The sequence below is a fragment of the Tribolium castaneum genome, chromosome 3 (assembly GCF_031307605.1).
Source record: "Tribolium castaneum strain GA2 chromosome 3, icTriCast1.1, whole genome shotgun sequence".
NCBI lineage: Eukaryota > Metazoa > Arthropoda > Insecta > Coleoptera > Tenebrionidae > Tribolium > Tribolium castaneum.
In genome coordinates, this window is record NC_087396.1 from 10,146,428 (window position 1) to 10,168,334 (window position 21,907).

General features: G+C 33.3%; 1 protein-coding gene across 2 annotated transcripts in view; it reads left to right on the top strand.

Annotated features, from left to right (window-relative positions):
- Ser (Serrate) overlaps positions 1 to 21,907 on the top strand; it is a 118,232-nt gene that overhangs the window by 84,618 nt on the left and 11,707 nt on the right. For both annotated transcript variants that reach the window (XM_008198074.3, XM_008198075.3), the window contains exons 7-13: positions 1,991 to 2,224; positions 8,731 to 8,844; positions 8,899 to 9,105; positions 13,175 to 13,302; positions 16,955 to 17,108; positions 21,436 to 21,585; positions 21,637 to 21,750. In XM_008198074.3, the coding sequence (XP_008196296.2) occupies positions 1,991 to 2,224; positions 8,731 to 8,844; positions 8,899 to 9,105; positions 13,175 to 13,302; positions 16,955 to 17,108; positions 21,436 to 21,585; positions 21,637 to 21,750 (1,101 nt within the window). The remainder of the gene's footprint in view (positions 1 to 1,990; positions 2,225 to 8,730; positions 8,845 to 8,898; positions 9,106 to 13,174; positions 13,303 to 16,954; positions 17,109 to 21,435; positions 21,586 to 21,636; positions 21,751 to 21,907) is intronic.

A 21,907-nucleotide genomic window follows, 5' to 3' on the forward strand; every position in this document is an offset into this window, starting at 1 on the left:
TCGTGGTTTTATTACGTCACTTAGCTCTACAGAATTTAAATCTTACTGTTTTTTAGTTTTTTTGATTTCCAGTTTTTAAGTTTTTTAGCTTTTTAGTCTATTAGTGTATTGATTTTTATTCAGAAACTAATGTTTCATTTTATTGGTGTTTTTCTTTTCCAGTTCTATAGTTTTTTCAATATCTCAGTTTTCCACTCGCTTAGTTCTTTTTTTTTTATTTTTTTGTGATTTCAGTTTCTCAACGTTGAAGTTTTTGTATCGGTGTTTGAATGTTTATTTTTGAAAATATGCATACTCTAACCCTATATTAAATAATTTTTTTTATTTTACACAATTTTTGTATCTTATAAAATTTTTATATCAGCTTTGATTTTGGAATAAAAAAATTATTCACGTGGAAGTTTCAAAATAATTGCAGTGTTCGCCAATTGTTTATTTTGATTTTAAAAATTTATTTATTTTGATTACTAATTATTAATTTTTCTAAACCGACAGTGTAGATTTTAATTAATTGTGTGATTTTAATTAATTGTGTGAAAGTTCTACATTTTTTAGGATTTTAAGTTTTTGTGCACTAAATCTAAAAAAGGGTTTTTGATAAAGATTGCAATTGTTTCGTGTTCAAATTCAAACATTTCGCAAGATTTTCAGCAAAAACTCAAAATGTTTCGCAAGATTCCCTCAGAGATTAGCTAAACAAATCTTCATATCTTCATAGTTATTAACTTGGGCATTTGAAAATTATGTTTTGTTTTTATTTAGACAATATAATCATCTTTGAAAAGCAAAAATTAAAAAGTGGGTGTTTCATTTAACGTTTTCATCTTTTAACTAACTAATTTTTTTATCTTCCCAGTCTTTCAATCTCATAGTTTCTTAGTGCTTTAGTCACACAGTTTTTAAGTTTATTCTCAGTATTTAAACTTTTTTGTTTCTGAATGTCCCATATTTCATATTCATTTCCTAAATTTTTCAGTTTTTCGTTGTTTATCTTCGGACCGGTTTGCAGAGAGCTCTGTTAAAATTTAATTCGTTGTTAAAAGTTAATAACGTGAATGAACCAACCAAATTACTTCAATTTAGTCACGTGATCAGTTAATCACGCATTTAATTGCGAATTAAATTAACGACGCTTCTGTAAATCGATCCTTAATGTTCTTACTTTCCAGTTCTATAGTTTTTTAGTTTATCACTTTTTCAGAATTTTAGTCTTACTGTTTTTTTATTTTTTTTGTATACTAGTTTTTAATTTTTTTCAATTTTTAACATCTTTATAGTTTTTTTGTGTGATAAGTAATTTTAAGTTTTTTGCCAAAGGTACTTCGTGTTGTTTGTTTTTGTATGAAATTTGTTACAATAAAAAGAATATTTTTTCCTTGTAGTAGGATTGAATAAAAAAATATATACTAAATTACAAGATTTTAATACCTAATTTCTGTTTTTGTGCAATCTTTTTTGACACCGAAATAAGGTTTCTAACTTCCTAAAAATCCGGTCTCTACTTACAAAGGTATAACCAACGAAATGAAACAAAAGTGTGTTGACGCGTACCACTTTTGTGATTCTAATCCTCTTTCTTTCGCTGTATCCGGTTGAGATTAGAGGACTTAGTCCCGGGAACTCTGAAGTTGCACCTGTAGAATATCCCACGGTGTTTCGGTGCATTTGTCACAACTCGAGGAGCTTTACATTTTAAAAAGCTGTTTAAATTAGTTTAAAGGCGCTGGCATACTAATGCTTTTATTATGGTAACTAATGGGAAGTGGATATCTCTCTTTGTTTGGCGTTTTCAGCACAGTTGTAAGAAAGTTCATTCTTTTTAAATCAATACCACTTTAGATTTTGTATTAATTTTCGTCAAAATCGCTCGTTAATTATTTCAAGTCCAGTGTGTTATTAGTAGGAAGCCCCGCAACACCAAGTCCACACAATTCCCATCGAACCATCAATCCTGTCAATCACCGAGGTTAATTATTTGTCTAAATTTCAGATTTAAATTACTGCGGAACCCATGAACCGTGTTTGAATGGGGGCACCTGTGAGAACACGGCCCCGGACACTTACTTGTGCACATGTCCGGAAGGATTTTCCGGCACGAACTGCGAAGTTGTGGACAATCCATGCGCCCCCCAGCCCTGCCTCCACGGAGGGACGTGTCTGGAAGCCGGGGGCTCCTTTAGTTGTGAATGCGCCCCCGGATGGACGGGGCCCACCTGCAATGTGGGTGAGTAACCCATAGGCAACCATCAATCATCTTAAAAATTGGTTTCCTAATTGGAAGTGAGGCTGAACGACGCTCCAGCAGCTAAGACATTAACTACATTATTGTGAATTTTATCTATTGTTTTGGTAACATGTGGTGGCGTTTACTTAACCAAACGTTGTCATGTTATCGACAAATCTTTCAGTGTTGCGTTGTGGTGAAAAAAATGAAAGGGGCTGTAGTACCTCCACTTGTTCGAGCGTTGATTGATGGAAGGCAGACCGTTCTCTTTTGTTGTGCTTATAAGATTTCTTGATTAGTTCCACACATTTCACACAATTAAAATTTAATTGCGTCACTGATTCAGATGAATTAATTAAATTAAACGTTATTAGAATAATCAGGTCGTGAGAATCGTGCGGTAAGACCTTATAGGTTGGGGGAAAAGATTCGATTTGTTTTCTGCATAACTCAGAGATTCTTTGCGTCAGACAATATTAATAATTCTCGGGGCTATAATTATGGCGTTGGGGGATTATTAAGTTACACCTACACACAAACCCAATCAAAGCTACTAAGTAATAAAATAGACGATCGGTTACACAGCACTTGGAAAAAACTCTTGAATTTTTATAGTTCCTAATCACTGAGGATATAATAACATGGGCGTGAAGGTTGTTGCATTTGTAATAACTGGCTTGCCACATCCTATGTCACTGGATGAAATTCAAAATTATTGATTCAACTCGCTTTTTCTAATATTTTATTTAAACTAAAAACGATAAGTTTCTTCATCCGTAATTGAACACTCGGCAAAAGGAAACAGCATGTTAAATTGGTATGAAAGTGAAATTAACAATATAATTGCAAGTTATCATAGGTAGCAGTACGTATTTAAGTGGGCATTAATTAACAGGAGTAACTTAAAAAAGAACTTCTTCTAACCTACTTCGCGCTAATCATTACGCTGTTAAAGTATCAGTTAAATGACTCATTTGAGTGTTTTCCTGTATTTACAAATTAACTAGATTTGAAACGATGTCAAGTCAGAGTTGTGATTTTTTTTCCTTGAAAACTAACACAACAATTTAAAGTATAAAATTTCAAATTCGACCATCTATCAAGCTACAAAAATTTGCGAAACTTGCCTGAAAATACTCTTTTGTGTCCTTTTAATGAACAGCCATTAGATTAGATAGCTTCTAATTTATTTACTTTTAATTGGTAACTATGTTAAAAATTTTAGGAAAACCATTTTTGTGAAAATATTTTCAGGTTTTGCCAGATTTCCCTGAATGATACAAAAAAACATGTTCAACTCGTAAGAGAAGTGGTTAACTACGTCATGAAAACTTACCAGTAAGCACATAGACGTAGATCTAACGTTTTTTTAACGTTAGAACAATTGATATAATATAACGTAATATAACGTTAGACGTTGAAATTTACAATGTTGTTATTTGGTTTTATGATTACGTTTTCCTTTAACGTTTACGTAAAGTAGTTTAAAAACCATTTTTAACATTTAAAGTACGTCTTAACTTAAAGTTGTATTTACGTAAAAAAAACGTCAAAGAACTTTAATGTTATTATTAATCGTATGTGCTAACGTTTGTTTTAAACGTATAATTAACGTTTCAAAAAAACTGAATTTGTTGTTATGGCACTGTTTAACGTTACTGTAACCTTTTGATTGAACGTTATATTAATGACGTGAAACGAAATACCATGCGATCGAAAATGTACGTTATTAGAGCAAGCTGTGTTTGTGGAACTTTAGCCACATTTAGACATTTATTTAAGGCCGCACTCTTGAGGTTATGTTGTCTTATGCTGGTTTTACACAACATAAGATGTGGCTAAGGTTACACTTCACTTTCAATGCTTTCTCTGTTTCAGTATATTTTCGATCTCATGTTATAACTAATTATTTGGGTAGAAAACTACTACTACTACTACTGCATCTATTTTTGACAATCATTATAAAATATAAAAACTGATATAAAAAAAGGAAAAAGCAGTTAAAAGCAGCTATTTTAAAACGTTGCTTGTTGATGTTGATTACTGGTTTTATATTTTCTATAATTTTACGTTAAATTTTTGCGTTACAAAATTGATTAAACAGTTATGGAAAAAACGTTAATGTTTTACGTTACAAATAACACTACTATCGTAGTCATTTGAGTTAACATAAAAGTAACATTTTTACAACCTCATTAACATTTCTTTCTTTACGTTATTTTTGCATTAGCGTGTTTACAAGGTTAATCAATCTGTTTTCACTTTATGCAAACTACCACTTTTCTTTATTTGTTAATATACAAACTTCTGTTTTTCGTTAACCGTTCGCTAATATCAATAGGTACTACTTAATGAATGATTTTGTCTAAAAACGAAATATTTAACAGCTTTTATTACGATTTCCTCCTTTACAAGGCTCCTGAGTCGCAAAAAACGCTGTACAATTCATTAAATGCCTCTTTCAAATCAGCAAGTGTATCTGCATAAATTATACCCTAAACGGTCCATTGAGGTACAATTACCGTGGCTCCTAGCGACCTGTTCTTGTACACAATTTACAGTACCGCAGGCACTCATTACACTTTACCATGTTTAGCTAAATAGCTCACAACTGATTATTACAGAATATCTACTATTTTTCTTTGCATTTGATTCACAATTCAGTTTGGTTGAATTTAAACCATTAAAGGCTCTCACTCGCTATCGCTCGTTCGTGCTTTCAAGAGTGCAGTTTATTAAATAAGTAAGTAACAATTATTCAATGAAAATCGTTCAGAGCTTCATAATTAAGGATTAGTTAGGTAAAAACTTGCGAGGAATTAATTTTTGACAGTTTGGAATAGTCTTAGCTCGCTTCAAGCATAGTGTTGACCACAAGTGTGCTTATTTTTACTACAAGGACTTGAGGTAAAATAATACTCATAGGTAACGGTAACAAAGTGATAAAAACTCATTGCATTGCAAAGCAGTGTTAAGTCTCCAGAGCCATGTCCTTATGTAATCTAGCACTGCATTACAACAATATAAATCTCAGTACTTTTCCCATTGAACCAATTCTCGCAGGACACGTTTCTGTGGGCGAGTTTTTATGCTTCTTGAACAGCCTGTAGTTTACCGGCATTAAATCCTCGGATAAATAATCGACAATAGTGCGCTGATTCTCATACGAAACTTGACGATAAAACTGGGTTTAAAGAAGAGAAAGTGAAGAAATAGTGGAGTCGAAGCCAAGTTGTTTTCGTACCACGCCTCTCACGTTGCCATCAAACAACAGACCTGTTATTTTCTGAGAAGTTAAATTAATTGAGTTTTTTTTCAACCGAGAAGGTAAGCGTTTCTACCGGCAACCATAATGAATCCTCCGGGCCGACTTCTTCAGTAAATGGTAGTTGTCTACTGTTTTTCAAAATTGTTATTTATTAAATTATTTAATTTACTCATTCGAGTTTTTAGAACTTCATTTCTGCGTTTCCTCGTACCCGGCAATTAACCCACCTAATGATGGGTATTGGCCGACCAACAAAATGGAAACGTTCGACATCGTGATTTATCATTGCCGAAAACGACAAACACCCCGAACACAAAACTTATGGCTAGAAACCGAAGGACAATTAATTACAATAAAGCACATTGTCCTTTGAATTCAAAGTTTGCGGTGGTTCCCCGCGAGTTTTTTTTAACATTCGGTGCCGATTGATCGAAATAAGCATCTCGGATTGGCCATCACGAATAGGAAGAGCGCATTGAGTAGATTCGTGCCGAATAGGTGGCAGCACCGGAGGAATGCGGGGTCAAAGGTGGCACAGCGCAGCGTTCTGGCGTAATTAAGTCTCCCCGCGATCGGAGCGCTCCCTGCAAGTAATAGAAATAATAACGGGGCGGGGGAGCGACGTAATTGCCGGGTACGCCGCTGATTTATACGTGGATCTCTTCGTGCAACCATCGACAGGGGGCGCAACCTCACGAGTGTCACCATATTGCCTAGAGAAAGTTTAAATTAAGGGCCGCTATTAGTAGTGGACTACTCATTTTTTCAAAATCTGTATAACATCATCATTACGCGCCCAATTTGGTGCGATGAGTTTTTTACTTGCGCAACACGGTCGCTTTTGAAAACTGGTAATTTTGTTTATTTGGAGTAACCACTGTTTATAATTTTAAAGCAATCTTGTCGGTAATATCTGATCGCATGAAAAAATAGTTTCCTACCAACATAGTAACAAGCAACTACTCAAAGAACAAGTAAAAAATGTAACTTGTGACCAACATTATCCTCTAATAAGTCAGAAAGATGACAATGGGACTGCTTTGTAAAAATATTTACTCAGTTTACTCTTAAAAATTTTGAACAATATCAAAGCTTTAACAGTTTACGTTATTATTAATTTATTTTTTTACTTGACTAGAAATATTTATTTACGTTTCAGCCTTAAAACTTATAAACTTATATATACTTATAAACTTATATAAAATATATTGAATATTTTTTGATAATTTTACTAATCCATCGACAGAAAACAGTTGTCTTAGCTTTATACTAATAATTTTTAATACTTATCTTCTCTGATTCCTGCTTTCTGATTTCTAAGTTTAGAATTCAGATCTCAGAAATTAATTATCTTGTCATTAATCCCACGGAGGTTATAAGGCCATTGACAAATCAGAACAGAAAGCAGAAATAAAAAAACAGATGTCAGAATGGGTTTAAATAGACAAAATAAAAACGTTGCTATATGGTACTATTACAGCTGTTATATTCTTAACAATTTTAATTCTAAAATAGTACTGGGTGATAAATTTCAAACTCTAACGCTAAAAAATATAACTAAGGTTTTTGACTTTGTATTTATTTATCGTTTGTTAGAGATTCCTTAATTTGCTTTGTTGATAAACATATTCTTAACATCACTTTACAAATGATAGTAATTTTTAAATGGAAGGATAGGTTTAAATTTTTCTGTAATAGGGGAGAATGATGGAATGGTCTAACAGTCTAACTCACTGAAGCAAGTACTGCATTGTAGAAATAATCAACTCTCTCTGTCACACTAATCTATGGAATTTTTCCTGGTCAGCTCAGGGATTGCTTTAGATTTGTTCAAATCATACCATCCAAAAGAAAGCAAAACCTCTTAATTGAAGACTCTTGTAATAAATAATAATAGAGATTGAAAAAAGGAAATCCTCAGGACAGTATACTAGGGACGTTAAGTTAATTAAAAAAATATTTATTTCAGAAGAATTCGATTACCACTCGGGAACTGACACTACTTCCCATGCAGAGCTTTTGGGATTAATGATACCTTGAGTTGGTCAAACCAAGTGCATATGTTACGGTGAAATTCCGATTTTAGTTAAAACCGGATCATCCTAGGGAAAACTAGTTTTAGAAGTCTGATAGTTCTAGTTTTCGGTAAAACCAAAATTCACTGTTAAAACTTTCTAGGAATAACCGTTTCCACTGAAATTGAGTTTTTACGGTAACATATATACTTTGCAGTAAATTGATCAGTGTGTACCATCAGAGTAGTACTGAAAAGCTATTTATTGCCTAGTAATGCTTTAAAGACTATACCTACATGATGTTCGGTATTGGCCTAGCAATATTTGTTAGGTGAATGTGTCATGTTCATACTACTTGAGAACCATTCTAGCCTTTTATCCAAAAGTGCATACTTTCTTCTGAGTATCGAATTACCCACCGGTTTAGAACCACTATTTCTTTACGTTTTTTTTTGTAAAATTTAGTAACAAAACTTAAATTGTAATAGAAGAACTACGGAGTGCACCAGAAAGTTATTTCATATTTGTCATACAAACAAGTCGCTATAGGCGATCGGCAGTAAACGAATAATGAATCTTGTAAAGGATTGTTTAAACTAAATGGCATGCTCTAACTGCTCTATGTAACGTACATACCTATTCTTGATTTATCGATTTCCTTCCAAAAAAGAATAAAAGTATTTTTGATTCTCCTCTACAATAATCTACTAAACTACAATAATTGCTATAACTACTTAAAACATATTTCAGTCAATTGAAGAAAAACAACTCATTTTTTTTTCTAAATATGGAACCTTACAATTTAAGAGAGTATAATATGACTTATAGAGAACTAATCATCTTGATTCACTTTGTGTTTTTGTGTTTGTGTTTATGGTGTTTGATTTACTTTTACACATTGTCCACTATAATATTATTAGGTTCAATCAACCAAAATAAAGCTGAAGAGTAATTCCAGCAATGTGCATTGGGAAACCGTTGATGGAGTTGAACTTATCAGTTCTTGAAATGAGTGATACGTCCGTGCTTTATTTGCGACAGCGGTATTTCCCTGGTCATGATCTTAGATTAGATAGCGAGCAAAGAGAGGAAAAAATACCGAGAGTTGCTGTCTCCTTAACATGATATATCTGTTTCGTGCCTCATTTCTACACAACATCCGTCGATTTTATAGGAATATTTGACCTGAGTGCAGTTCTTATTGTTTCGTTATTTTATTGCAGACATTGATGAATGCGCTTCTGCTCCGTGTCAGAACGGAGGAACGTGCATCGATCTGGAGGACATGTTCAAGTGCGAATGTCCCCCAGCTTGGGAAGGCAACGTTTGCCAATTCGGTAAGTATGAAGAATCCGTTTGGAAGAAGCCGAATTTAGTGTTTTTCGCTACAGATGCAGACGAGTGCCTGACGGCCCCTTGCATCAATGCCATCTCCTGTGCGAATCTGGTCGGAGATTATCGGTGCAAATGTCGAGTCGGTTGGATGGGAAAAAACTGCGATAGTAACATCAACGATTGTGTGGGACAATGCCAACACGGCGCCACTTGTATCGATTTGGTCAACGATTACCACTGTGCCTGTCAACCAGGCTACACAGGTCAGTATTGAAAAAAATCCCACATTAAAATAAATCGTCTGCACTGAATACAATCGAGCGCTTAACGAATCCCGTGCAAGTTTATGATTGCAGATGTTGATCGGAGATAAGTAGATTCGTCAGCGGAGGACATAAAGTAGAGATTGTCGTTGTTTGCGTCTTAAAACCGTCCAGAAATTCTTCGTGCGAAACGTGGAATAAGAATGTGTCATTAAAATTCATTCTGACGTGTGAATGTTAACGCAAATAACCGTTGGTTTTGCGCTCACGACCGACATCAACACTTTAAAATTGGAAAGAGACGAGAGCTGTTGATGCTGTCGATAAGTGCATTTACATTCGGAGGTGCACGATTTCGTGTAAAATGGACATTATACAATTATTGACACTCCCTTCCGACTACTACATGGCGATAGTGGAAGTTTTCACCGGTGTTTATGGGCAATTTTATGCCCCGATCGCTTAGAATGCAAGATTGATGGTTGGGAATGAAGGATCGACCTGACCTTCGATCAATCTTCAAATCTTCATTTCTATTCTATTCACGGAACTTGCACGGCAGCTTCACAAAAACTTTGTGATAAGAACTCTTTCCCATTACGCCAGCGACCGCTAATAAATTAGCACCTCAAAAAAGTGGAAAATAGGAAACACGCGACAAATACTTTCTTCAACTAAGCTTTTGACAATTTGAAATTCTAAAACATTGTTTTAGTTGTTTGAGTAAATATGTGAAGAAATAAAATTGGTGTTTCACATAATGAGGAAACGCATTACTATTCCAACAATTCCAACACATTTTATGCTTTTTTCTCTAAAACTCGAACCTTAAAAAAAACACCGGAATCGGCTTCATATTATTACCTTTTAGTTAATGGTCAAAACTTGGAATGTGTTCGGGCCACAGTTACGGTTTGAGACATTTTTTTACAAAAAAAAAACAGCTCGAAAACGAAAAATTCTAGGAACAAAATTTTAATTATAAGTATTTTATCATGTTTTTTAATTTTTTAAGGAGCGGTCATCCTGCTCTTAGTTTTTCAACGACTTTAGTTGAGTTTTTTGTTTTTTTTATTCGGACTATGGAGGCCTAGGAGACGAAACGAGATATAAAATTGCGGGATTTTCTGAACCCAAAAAATTGTAGGGCAGCGTAAAAATGATGTCGCTTCGAACGTTATACAGTCTCAGCGCCAAATCGTTTTAAATTAATTTAAATGCAACCAATTCACTAATTACTTGGAAAAAATGTTGAGGTTTGCACTCTTAACACTTTGATGAGAAAAACAGACGACTAAAATTTTCATAAGAAAGCTGAGAAAAAAATTAAAATTAAAATTTTCGATCCGTATTTTTCAAGACGCTGTGGATACAGTTGAAGATACAAGAAAAGTGTTACGGAGAAATTTGTAGAGAATTAAATTTCTTTTAAAAAAGTTCGCGAGACCATATCTCTATCGTCAACGGTTTAGACCCCAAAGACGTACAAAGCCACTAAAGCGACTAATTCGTTTCATTTTACCTGTGGTGAAGTGATATAATAGTTATTTATTTAACGAGTTTGAGTGTAAAGTGGACGTTTTAGTTCACGAATGGATTATTATATTAAACCACGAGTGGAAACGAGTGATTTATCATCCACGAGGTGAAATAAATGAACCGATTTACGATTATTTTAGAAAATGAGTTGAATACATTTTATTCTTCGAATTAGACTTAACAAGGCTTAAAATTGCTTTAAATTTGTTAAAAATAATCTGATGTTTCGTATTGAGAAACACCAAACAGTTGTCAAAACTTCCTTACACAGAAGAAAAACCGAAAATTTTGACAGTGTCGAAGAATAAAATTGATTTATAGCTTACCTCTAGAAGATAGAAATATGGTGTCGCCGACTTTGTTATAGCAAATCTAATTCTCTACAACTTTGTTCCTTACACTTTTTTATATCTTCAACTGTATTCCCAACATTTTGATAAATATGCGACGGTTCGCAAAAAAATATTACTTCAGTGTTATCAATTCGCAATACACCTTATATTTTTCGATCGCTGTGAATACGGTTGAAGATACAAAAAAAGTGTAAGGAACAAAGCTGTAAAGAATTAAGTTATTTATAAAAAAGTCCGGGTCACCATATTTCTTTCTTTAATGGTTTAGGTATAAATTTTAACTTTCCAATACTTGACCACTGGCAAAATGAAGCAAATACGTCGCCTGACCGTCTTTGAACGTCTTTGAATTTTTTTAAACATAGTTTACGTTTAAATGCATTATGTTTATGTCTTGCTATTGAAAATTTAATGCTCTATCAGCCTGTATTTTTTGTTTGCTCTGTGTTAAACCATTATCATATTTAATCATTTTTTCAAATTCATTGCTCTGAAAACTTATAGACGATAATGGAACAATTGCGCTCTCTGGCGGCATTAACGGAACTATCGAGGACGGAGCGTTTTATTTGTACTATATCGTTTCATAACTTATCCTTTAGATATCCGTAATTGAGAGGAATCCATTCACATAAAGTGCATAAAGCAACAATTAATTAAATTCATTTTTTCTAATTTTGACGAAATTTTGGTCGATACTCGGTGGATTTATCTGACAATAACTTCTGATTTATTTGTTAAAACCTATTGGAAAGCTCCTTTAATTATCAATCTTTAAAAAATTCATCCTGACATCAATAGTGTTATTAAAAAAATTGTAAGATGAGCAACAATACGTAAAGTTTATATTTTATGTGAAGATCGCTTGAAAACTATCATGAATTTTATAATTTTCTTGATGCCAATCGATTTTTTTTCTTTGCGTAATCGGCGTTTTAAAAACATTTCAAATATATGAGAAAAAATCAGCAATTGACAATTTATTTGTGATATAACCGCGAAGATTTGGTGGTGATCTAAACAGGCATCTCAAGACGTTATTTTTTGTAATCATACTCGTATTCGCATAAATTGCTTCGTCACGATTGTAAACATTTCTCAGATCAACCATTTATAAATATTTCTAACGGTATCTATACCTACCCAACACCCGTGTCCTTCGCCGGTTTTACCCAAAAGTTCCATTTTCTCTAGTCGATTTTCATAATTCCACCATTAATTTTTGTTTTACAATCATAAAACGTCGCACGATTTAATTTAAAACACTAAAACGTCTCTCGTTGATTATAAATTAAGACAGTCCTCTTCCATATTTATAAAATAAAACAGAGAGACACCAATTCTTGTACACCACAAAGTTAATAAAAATAATCATAAATTGCATTATACGAATTCATTAACGCAAACAAAACAGTTACACTGAAATAATTCTTCGACTCCACCAAAAAACACGTTTAATAGTTTACGTAATAGTCTTGTGTCTCTGTGAATATTTCCCATGTAAGGTTTTGGCAATCTCATAAACATAACGATTTTATAGCCGCGGTAACAGAGATTTGCGACCGTGTAAACTGCGTTCCTGAAGCTGGACATTTCGGTGGGCAAATGAATAGCTGGATTTTTTCTATTTTGTCTCAGTTACTTCAGTTACTTCTTCAGTGTTGTGTTTTGTATTACAATTTTTCCGGTGACCGCCCCTCATCATTAAACGTGAAATAAGAACATGATGTATGACAGATCCGAGTCTTGAAGAGAATGAATAAATATTTTATTACACATAATTTTGCAATGAAATCCCACGTGTTGGAATTTTAATGAGGAAATCGTTTAATTGTTTTTGCCAATAGACGAGGCCTTTATTATAATTATTTATTTTTACAAACTTACGATCCGTAAATAATATTTTACAGCCTTATTACATTTAATACAACTATAAAATACCTACTCGTCCGGTGTAAAAATGAATTTAATGATAATCCCACTGGAACCGTACTCTTGGCACAAAGAAATTGCAACAAACGCGCTAATTGACAGCGAAAAAGCTACAAAGTTTAATGAGCTCAAGACATTACTCGAAGTTTAATTAAAATGAAATGTCCTTATACGTCCGCCAATTTTGTGTTCTCGAACGAAGTGAGCGAGCGTTAAGTTAATTAATTGTTAATTTTGATTTCCAGGTCGCGATTGCCACACGGACATCGACGACTGCGCCTCAAACCCTTGCAAAAACGGTGGCGAGTGCGTGGACCAAGTGAACGGTTATCGCTGCATCTGTCCTGTGGGATTCACCGGCCACGAGTGCGAGGTGAGTCAATTTACCGAAAACGTCTCAATATTAAACGCAATTTTACGAACAAACCGCTAATGTCCATAATCGTAGCAGCTAAATAAACGATAATAACGAGCGGACATTAGAGATAATGACGGGCATTTACTCATTTCTCTCGGCGAGCAAATCATTTAGTCGTCGCTAATGCAAGCAGCAATGAGACGAGACGCCCGTGGCGACATTTAACTACATAATCGGGACCGCCGACTTTCAATGACGCCGTGGCCACATCATAATGACAGCTGAGGGGCGTTTCAGCCACCTGAAGCATCACCGTGACGCGTGGGTGGAGACGGGGTGCCAACAGTTTTTATTCCAAAGAACAATGCTTCATTGCAGTTGATTTTGTAATTTGTCTTTTAATTTTCTATTTTGAACAGAATCCTCGGCTTTTGGACTTGAGTTAAAAGCCCCGGCTTTAATTCCTACAGATCTCTAATGTGCGTTCATTTTGACTTGATTTGAGTTGGGGCATTTATTTTTTGGATTTATTTGTGGAAATACAAAATTGCATTGAAGACTAGTTATTATTGTTCTTTTGCGTCTTTTCGAAAGCGACTGTTATCATTTTTAAGCATCAAACGGGTCAAAATTATTTAGTTTTACTAATTAAAATTAATTTTTAATTTACTTGTTAAAAAATTAAAAAATGATACCGGTTGGTTTTTCGTCTATTTTTTTTTAATTTGAAAATATACTACACCAGTGTAGAAAACACCGAAAATGTTTCAGTGCTGAGATCACCGTAAAAATAAATAGTAATTCAGTGCTGTACTGTGCATACAGGTGTCTCAAAATTGACGCCCGCTCTTTTAGCATTTGTTTCATGAGACTAAAACAAATCAAAAGTAAAGAGTGGAAAAATGTTATTTAGAAAAACTTAAAATTGAAAATTTAAACTTTAAATTTTATTACAAGCCAATAATCCCTGTTATGAAACTAATATTTACCACATTTGTTGACACAAAATCTGTTTAAATGCAAATTGGAAACACAAACTTTCAACATGTTGACTAAATCCCAATTGTAATAATATATCATTCTAAACATACAAAACCGAAGAAAAGAAATAATACTTGTCACTGGGCAGAGGAATTCAAATAATTTTAACATTGCTATAGCCAGCTAATGAATTATGGTGCACAACAAATTGGAAAGACTGCATAAAACTTATTATTTACATTTCTAACAACAACTTAATAACAAAGGACAAATGGAAATTTTGTTACTCTTAATTTTCGATTTGTATTAGCCCTCTGAATGGAATTTCCAAGGCATGGGCGTCAATTTTGAGACTGTATTTGTACTACACACCCACCTGATGTTTTTTTTTAAAACAATGCTTGGTATCTCAGAAAATAGCGAAAAAATTAAAAAAACTTGTAAAATGTAAATTTTTATGGACAGGTAGACACCTTACGGTGTACCTACTTTTAAAAAGAGGAGCTACATGTAGTTATTTTTTAATGGGGTTAATTCTTAATTATCATATGATCTTAAAGTTTATTAAAACCTCTTTATAATAAGTTTTTATTTGTTTTTTTATTTTTTTATTATTTATTTTTACTATTTATTAGTCAACAAAGACACTTTTCTCAGTTACTCAAAGCTCTTAATACCTAAAGAGGGGTCTTTACTAAAAAAAATAATAAAAGTGACTCGAAAACTTAAAATCCTTTGTGGTTTGTTTCAGCCAATTTTATGGTTCAATTTACGTATTATAATACTAGATATACAACATTTTTAAAATTATATTGGTCATTTCAGTTGGGTTACAGAAAATTGTTAAAAAAAAATCTTTTTTTTAAATCTTGTTTTAGCAAAGTTTTATCCAATTTTCTGTATCTTTAGAACTCTCTATATCCCTTAAAAAGGCAAAAAAGTTGGTTTTGAGACGTTTGATTTTTCCGATTTTTGTCGAGATTTTAATACCCAGAGCGTTTATCGGACAATAACTCGAGAATTATTAGTTGTAACCATTGAATTTATTATTTTTGGAAACTCTCTTACAAGAATTATCTATCTTTAAAAAATAGTTTTGCTGTAATTGACAAATATAAAAAAATCAACATACAATATGATCGATTTTGAAAGTGTCTGATAGAATTTTCATGTGATTTTAAGGATGGAATGAGACTTTTTGTCCTTGCTCTTTTAGTTTAAATTAAACGTACGCAGACCCAGTTCTAGCACAAGTTCTCTAGAAATGCAAGAATAGTTCTGAAAATTAACCACAACTTGAAAAACCTGAAAAGTTTGTAAAGTCACCAAACATGCAAACATGCATTTTGGTTTACCATTAGAATTTTATTTTTACATGATAATTTTTTGAGATAGATTTATTAGTACTACATCGCATGGAGAAAAATAGTGATCATTTCTTATCTAACACAAGAAGATCTGCTTTTAATCATTAATTTTTTACTTACATAACATTCATTTTATTCAGAAATATTACGTAATGATAATTTATTAAAAAAAATAGTATAATTTAAATTGTTTTGAAAATTTGTATGAGATAAGTAAAATTTATTTATAAATAAATATGACAATATCTTTCCATAAGAAAAAGGATCATTCTTGAAATATTTTTCGTATATCATATCAAAAAGTGTAAAAAATTTCTATCAGAAATACTAATAATTGCTCTTTTATTTGTTGACAATAAATATGATTTGTTTTTAAATACATAAAAAATAAGTACCTAAAATAACGACATAAGGATTTTTTTTTAAATTTGTAGTTGTAATAATGTGTTTGAGGGATTCTTATTGCTTCAACCTACAAAAACGTTGCTTTATTATTTCAACACAAATACTATTCTGAACTTCTTCAACAACTTTTATAAGTTAACATAAAAAGCTCTTTTTTATCACCAATATTACCATAGTTAGAATTTATAAGGGTGATTAAAAAATTTCGTACTATCTCTCTTAGGTAGGGATAATAGTCCTGAAAGTTCCTATGCAAAAATTGTTGGGTTTCATTTCTGAGCTAAATTTTTGGTACTTCGGATAATGATTTCTTGAATTTAATTAATGAAAATTGTAGGCATTCAACGTTAAAGAGATGGAAGTTAAAAAAAATTACAAATTATAGTGTAAAAGACATTTAACAAACTATCAAATTAGGCAAAAAATTAAATACGACAACATTGGAACCAAAAGAATTAAAGCTATTGCTAATGAACAAAAAATGAAAAAATATATAAAATTCAGATGATGAATAAATCTGAATTCATTTTTATGCTTAGCTGAAGGTCTTGTATTCGAAATTTGGCCCGACACATTTGAATCACCCTGTATGTTTTTTTAAATCTTTAATCGCTGACATATTTTCCACGATTATTATTAATTATTTACATACCGAAATACAAAACTAATATTTTTCCCTCGTCTTTGACAAGAATCTATGCCAGGGAGTCAAATAGACAAAAAAATTATTAAACACATTTTCATTAAAATGAAAATTCAATGCTTCATTAATAATAATATTTGGCACATTTAGTCTCTTCTTTGATGTAGTGAAAACAATAAAAATATTAACCCGTTTTTGAGTGTTTTTTGTGCAAATTCCCCATTAGAATGATTTCTAAAAAGGTTTAATTTAAAAAAAAATATTATTCCAGAACGACTACAACCATTGCAGTCCCGACCCGTGCCAAAACGGCGCTTCCTGCTTCAACACGCAAACGGACTACTACTGCCATTGTCCTGAAGGATGGCAGGGGAAGAACTGCAGCGAGAGCAAGGCGATTTGCGACAACCCGCCCTGCGATGACGGTAAGATTTTGCGTTTGGAATTTTCTTTTCTCGTGTTGGATTTATGTCGGTATTAAGTCAGAGCGCGTAAACATTCCGGTCCAATTCTTTTTGCATTGCATGGTGATTTATTTTAAGACAATTGTAATTAATGGCATTTCCACTTGCTAACAGGTTTATTTATGTTGTATAAAGGTTTCGCTTTCTGTGAGAGACACGAAAAGTCATCGATACGGAGGCCAACCTACTTATAACAACTGCATCCAAGCCTACCATATGCAAATCTCGAAATTAATGGAATAAGATTAATACTGGTCGTTCGAAAACGAGTTCTTTGTTTAAGGAAATCACTTTTATAATTGCTTTTAACTTTATTTGCCCTGATGTAAATACGGTGTGTAATTGATTTCGACATTTATATACATATTTTCCTCTTTATGGCTCTACTACAGATAAGCAAGCTTGAGGCCGCTTTAATTTGTGGCACGACTTTGTTACCTAAATTTTAATTATGCCGTAAATTTTCAGACATTTAGTGCGACTTATCTGATGGTAAAAAGCACACAAAAAACTAACTTTTTTGCCTTTTTCTTTTTAATTTTGCTAATTCACTGTGTACATGGTTAGCCAGTTATTTTTGAGTTTGCCGATTGATGGAGCGAAATGTGTATAATCATCATTCCAGCCAGTAACTAAGGAAAAGAGGCTTAGCCGGTTAGTGCATGCTCTTAGACTTATGAGAATTTTGCTCTCACTAGAAGTAGCATAAAAAAGGCTCTATTTAATGACGACGAATAAAAGAAATTTATCGCAACTGAGGTGCAATAAAATAGGAAATCGCAACATGTATAACTAATAAATGGAAAAACGTCGAAACGGTCTGCATTTCTCTTGTCGTGCTTTAAGGATTACGAATTCAAAACGTTCTCATAATCCAAATAACAGCATTTACATCAGCGGAAAACACATAATGGTAGCAAATCATTTGCGCTGTTCTACAGATTGACTCTATTAGTCAGCAACATGCAGATCTCAAACGAATGCTGCTTCATTGTCCGCTTCTCGCAGCAACAGGATATTTACACACAAGCAAACGTTCCTCTTGAGCTCTTTGACTGAGACAAACACAACTCAACCTCTCTAAGCTGTCTTACATGCGTTAATAGCGTTTGTTGTCACATTTTTTTCGAACTGTACAGGTCAGCTACAGTTGAGAAATTAAAGACTTGTGTGAAAAAAGATAAAAATTTATCGCCTCTACAGTGTCGTATTTTTTTATTAAGATTATTTTTTTATTCTTTCACTGAAATGGACAAAATGAACTGAAAAATTTCCATTATTATTGGAATTTATCTTTTAAAATAAGCGAAACTTTTATTAAAATTTCATCAACCAAACATATAAACAACGAGGAAATTTCTCTTGACGGACACCTCCTATAAGCGGACCCCTCTGACAAATGGACATTTTTGTAAGCTACGTTTTGAGATAACGTATTTTAAATGGTATACTTTCCAATAAACGGACGAAGAGTCTGTCACATACATACATATTTACACAGAAATGTGAAAAATTAAGGTGAATTGGTGAAGAAATGACTTGGAAGTGGAAATTTTTAAGGCACTTGATGGGTAAGAAAATTTAGATTTGTCACCATACAAATTTTAATTACATTTCTGGCGAATCTGCGAATATTGATGAACAAGATTTTGAAGAAAATTTTGTATCTTTTTTTTAATTCTCTTAAGAGGACACCTTCAGTAACCGGACAAAAACCGTGTCACCGTCGGTTACTGGAAATTTTCACTGTACTACTACGTAATTCTTTAAAAAAGCTATGTTGAAGGAAACAATTCAAGATATTTTTTTGCATTATTAAAACTGATAATAGAAGTAGTTTTATTTCCAATGGGTTAGCACCCAATTACGGAACGAAACAGAAATTAAAAAAATTTTTAAGATACAAATAAAAACAAGATAATAAGAAAATCAGACAGTACACAGTAAATAAAAAATAAGGGTTTACAAAGTTATGATAAAAATAAAAAACATTATGTAGTAACAAAGAAAATAATGAGTGAATCATTTAGCATCAGATGCTTCCATTTGCAAAACTAATTAAATTCTCAATATTCCCGAATATGATTGATGAAAATTATCCAAATCTCCATAAAAATTGTTGGAACTTAAACACAAAGTAATAATTTGCACTTCTGGACATAACATTTGTTTCAGCTTTATCACAGTAGAACATGTAGTCAATAAAACTAGGCATTCAACAAATAAGCACAATTATTAAAAAAATAAGTGTAATCGAGGGAGATTTGCCTAACATAAATATTTAGTTTTTTGATCTTCAGCATCGATAATTTTTGCAATCTATTCGACTTGACATTTTTTTAAATAAGAGATTCAACTTAAAAATAACACAAACATGGTAAAAAAGTTATAAAGTCATCAAGTGTTTATAAACTCGATTTATTTGGTATTTGTTAAAGTTTAATAACATTAAAATTAAAAACCAAGTATTTACAGAGAGAAGTTGTCAGCTTTAAAATGCTTCTTTTAAAAATTAATTTTTTGTGACAATTTCGAATTTTATCGAATAAATTAAACTTCTGTAATTGCAAAATTCACTGTTTTGTTTCCATATTTAGAAAATCGGTACCCAATTTGTCCCTGTATCTTTGTTTTCGTTTCTAAATTGTAGTCGAGATTTTTTTATTGAGACTAAATGTCATTTTTTTCAAAATAAATCAAAGATTAGAACTGCAAACCTGAGTGCAAACTTCTATAAAATAGTGGTATCAACACCAACGATAAAATTATTTGACACATGTGTTGAATAAATTTTGGCTTTGTTCGGGGTTATTTGAGAGGACCAAAAAGTTTTTAACAAATAAAACGTATAATTTTTCGGTATTGAATTTCAGGTACCTAAATAATTATGTTGCCTGCAGTACTACTAAGTCAGAGCCTGCTAGAGGATAATTTTTTTCGATCTTAAATACAGTAAGACCTCTTCACAAAGCCCGAATCAATTTTAAGTGTTTCATTTGTGCAAAACATTTTTTTTAATATCTGTTTAAAACTATAAAAACAACTGTCACTTTTACAGTTAGTTTTCTCTTTTTCTTTCTTCTCAAAAGAAGCGCTCCACAAAATCGAATAGTTTAGTTCCTAAAAAAGAGAGTCAAATTTCGAATGCTGTTAAATGCATACTGTAGTACGCCACCCGGTTTTCAACAGAAAAAAAGTAAACCTGATGTCAATTAACTTTAATTAGAACATCGATATAATAAAAGTCTCTCAAAGTTAGGTGCTGCAATTAAAAAAAAAATGGAGTTCGAGTTTGGTGCGTTAAAAATGGTAGCTAAAGCGAAGCTTACGTCTGTTTTACGGCCTTAATCGTTAGCTATAAGGATATAAAAACGCGACGCGTTTATTTCCATTTTAAAGACGCGACGTTATTTACTTGCGTTTCCGGATGTTAAAGAGCGAAGTTAAAACGAGCAAAACGCCTCTAACACGGTCCATAGAATAATTGCTGGGAACATATCATGCAGGTGAGTAATGCTATTTTTAAACTTGGGCCAAGTCGCGAGGAACAGTGTTAATATTGTGCATGAATCTTGGCGGATGACGCTCGGGTTGACAGGTAATTTTCAAGCTAGGTGAAGTGGGGGGCGCGCGCTCCGGGGGGCTCCTGCATCCTGCTGGGGCAGAAATGGAGCCGGACCGGTCGGCCAACTCTCTCACTTATCCACCGTTCATAAAGTGTTTAATTGACGCGAACTAGTGCGCCGTACTTTGATTTGAGGGCCACCCTCGGGAAATCCCCGCTCAGTCAAGAAAAATAACGAAAAAAATATCACACTTGGGGCTTGGCGTGAGTCTGGGTAAGGTCGTGGTTATTGAGACGTGGGGCCCACGCGAAATTGCGTAAAAATCCCTGTGGTAAATTACAAACACCCACAAGCTCATCTCTCAACCGGTAATAAGTTCTAAATAGAGATCAGATTACCGATAACCACATTGATATCTTTCATCAGCGGTATTGTATCGAACCAAATACACTCGCGGAACAGTGACTTGCATCGCCGCCTCAAGTACATACATTACAAAAGAACAACTTCTCTTCATTCCCATTGTTGTGACGTAATATTTCATCGATTTGAATCGGGACTTTTTCAAACGTATCTCCACCGAGGCATCGGCCACGGAAAAATTCAAAGACAAAATATTTTTAAGCGCTTCTTTAGTTGGCAAGTCGTTACACGGCTCATTTGCCACTCGCCTTGGTCATTCCAGAAAAGGTAAAGTATTCACTTGGAATCTTTCATTACAGAAGTGGAAAGTTGCATAGCTGTGGGAGTAGGAAGTGGAAGGAACAGCGCCCCCAGCATTTGTGGCGAACACGGGCACTGCGTAAACCTACCCGGAGTCGGACATCGCTGCCAATGTCAGCCCGGCTTCACCGGAAAGTATTGCCATGAGAGTAAGTCCCCCGAATGAGTTTCAAATAAAAAATTAACGTTTCTTTGTTTAGATATAAACGACTGTAAAGTAAATCCCTGCGAAAATGGCGGGACTTGCGTCGACAAAATCAACGCCTTTCAGTGTATTTGCAAAGAGGGTTGGGAAGGCGCTCTGTGCAACATAAGTAAGTATTTAGTAAAAATATTCTTAAAGTCAACATTTAATGCTCAAAAAAATATTGCACATATCTTCTAGCAGAATGCTTTTGAGTCCGAACAACACTACTCGACAAATCTCAGTGACAAGAAAATTTTAATAAAAACGTCGTTTTAAGACTAATT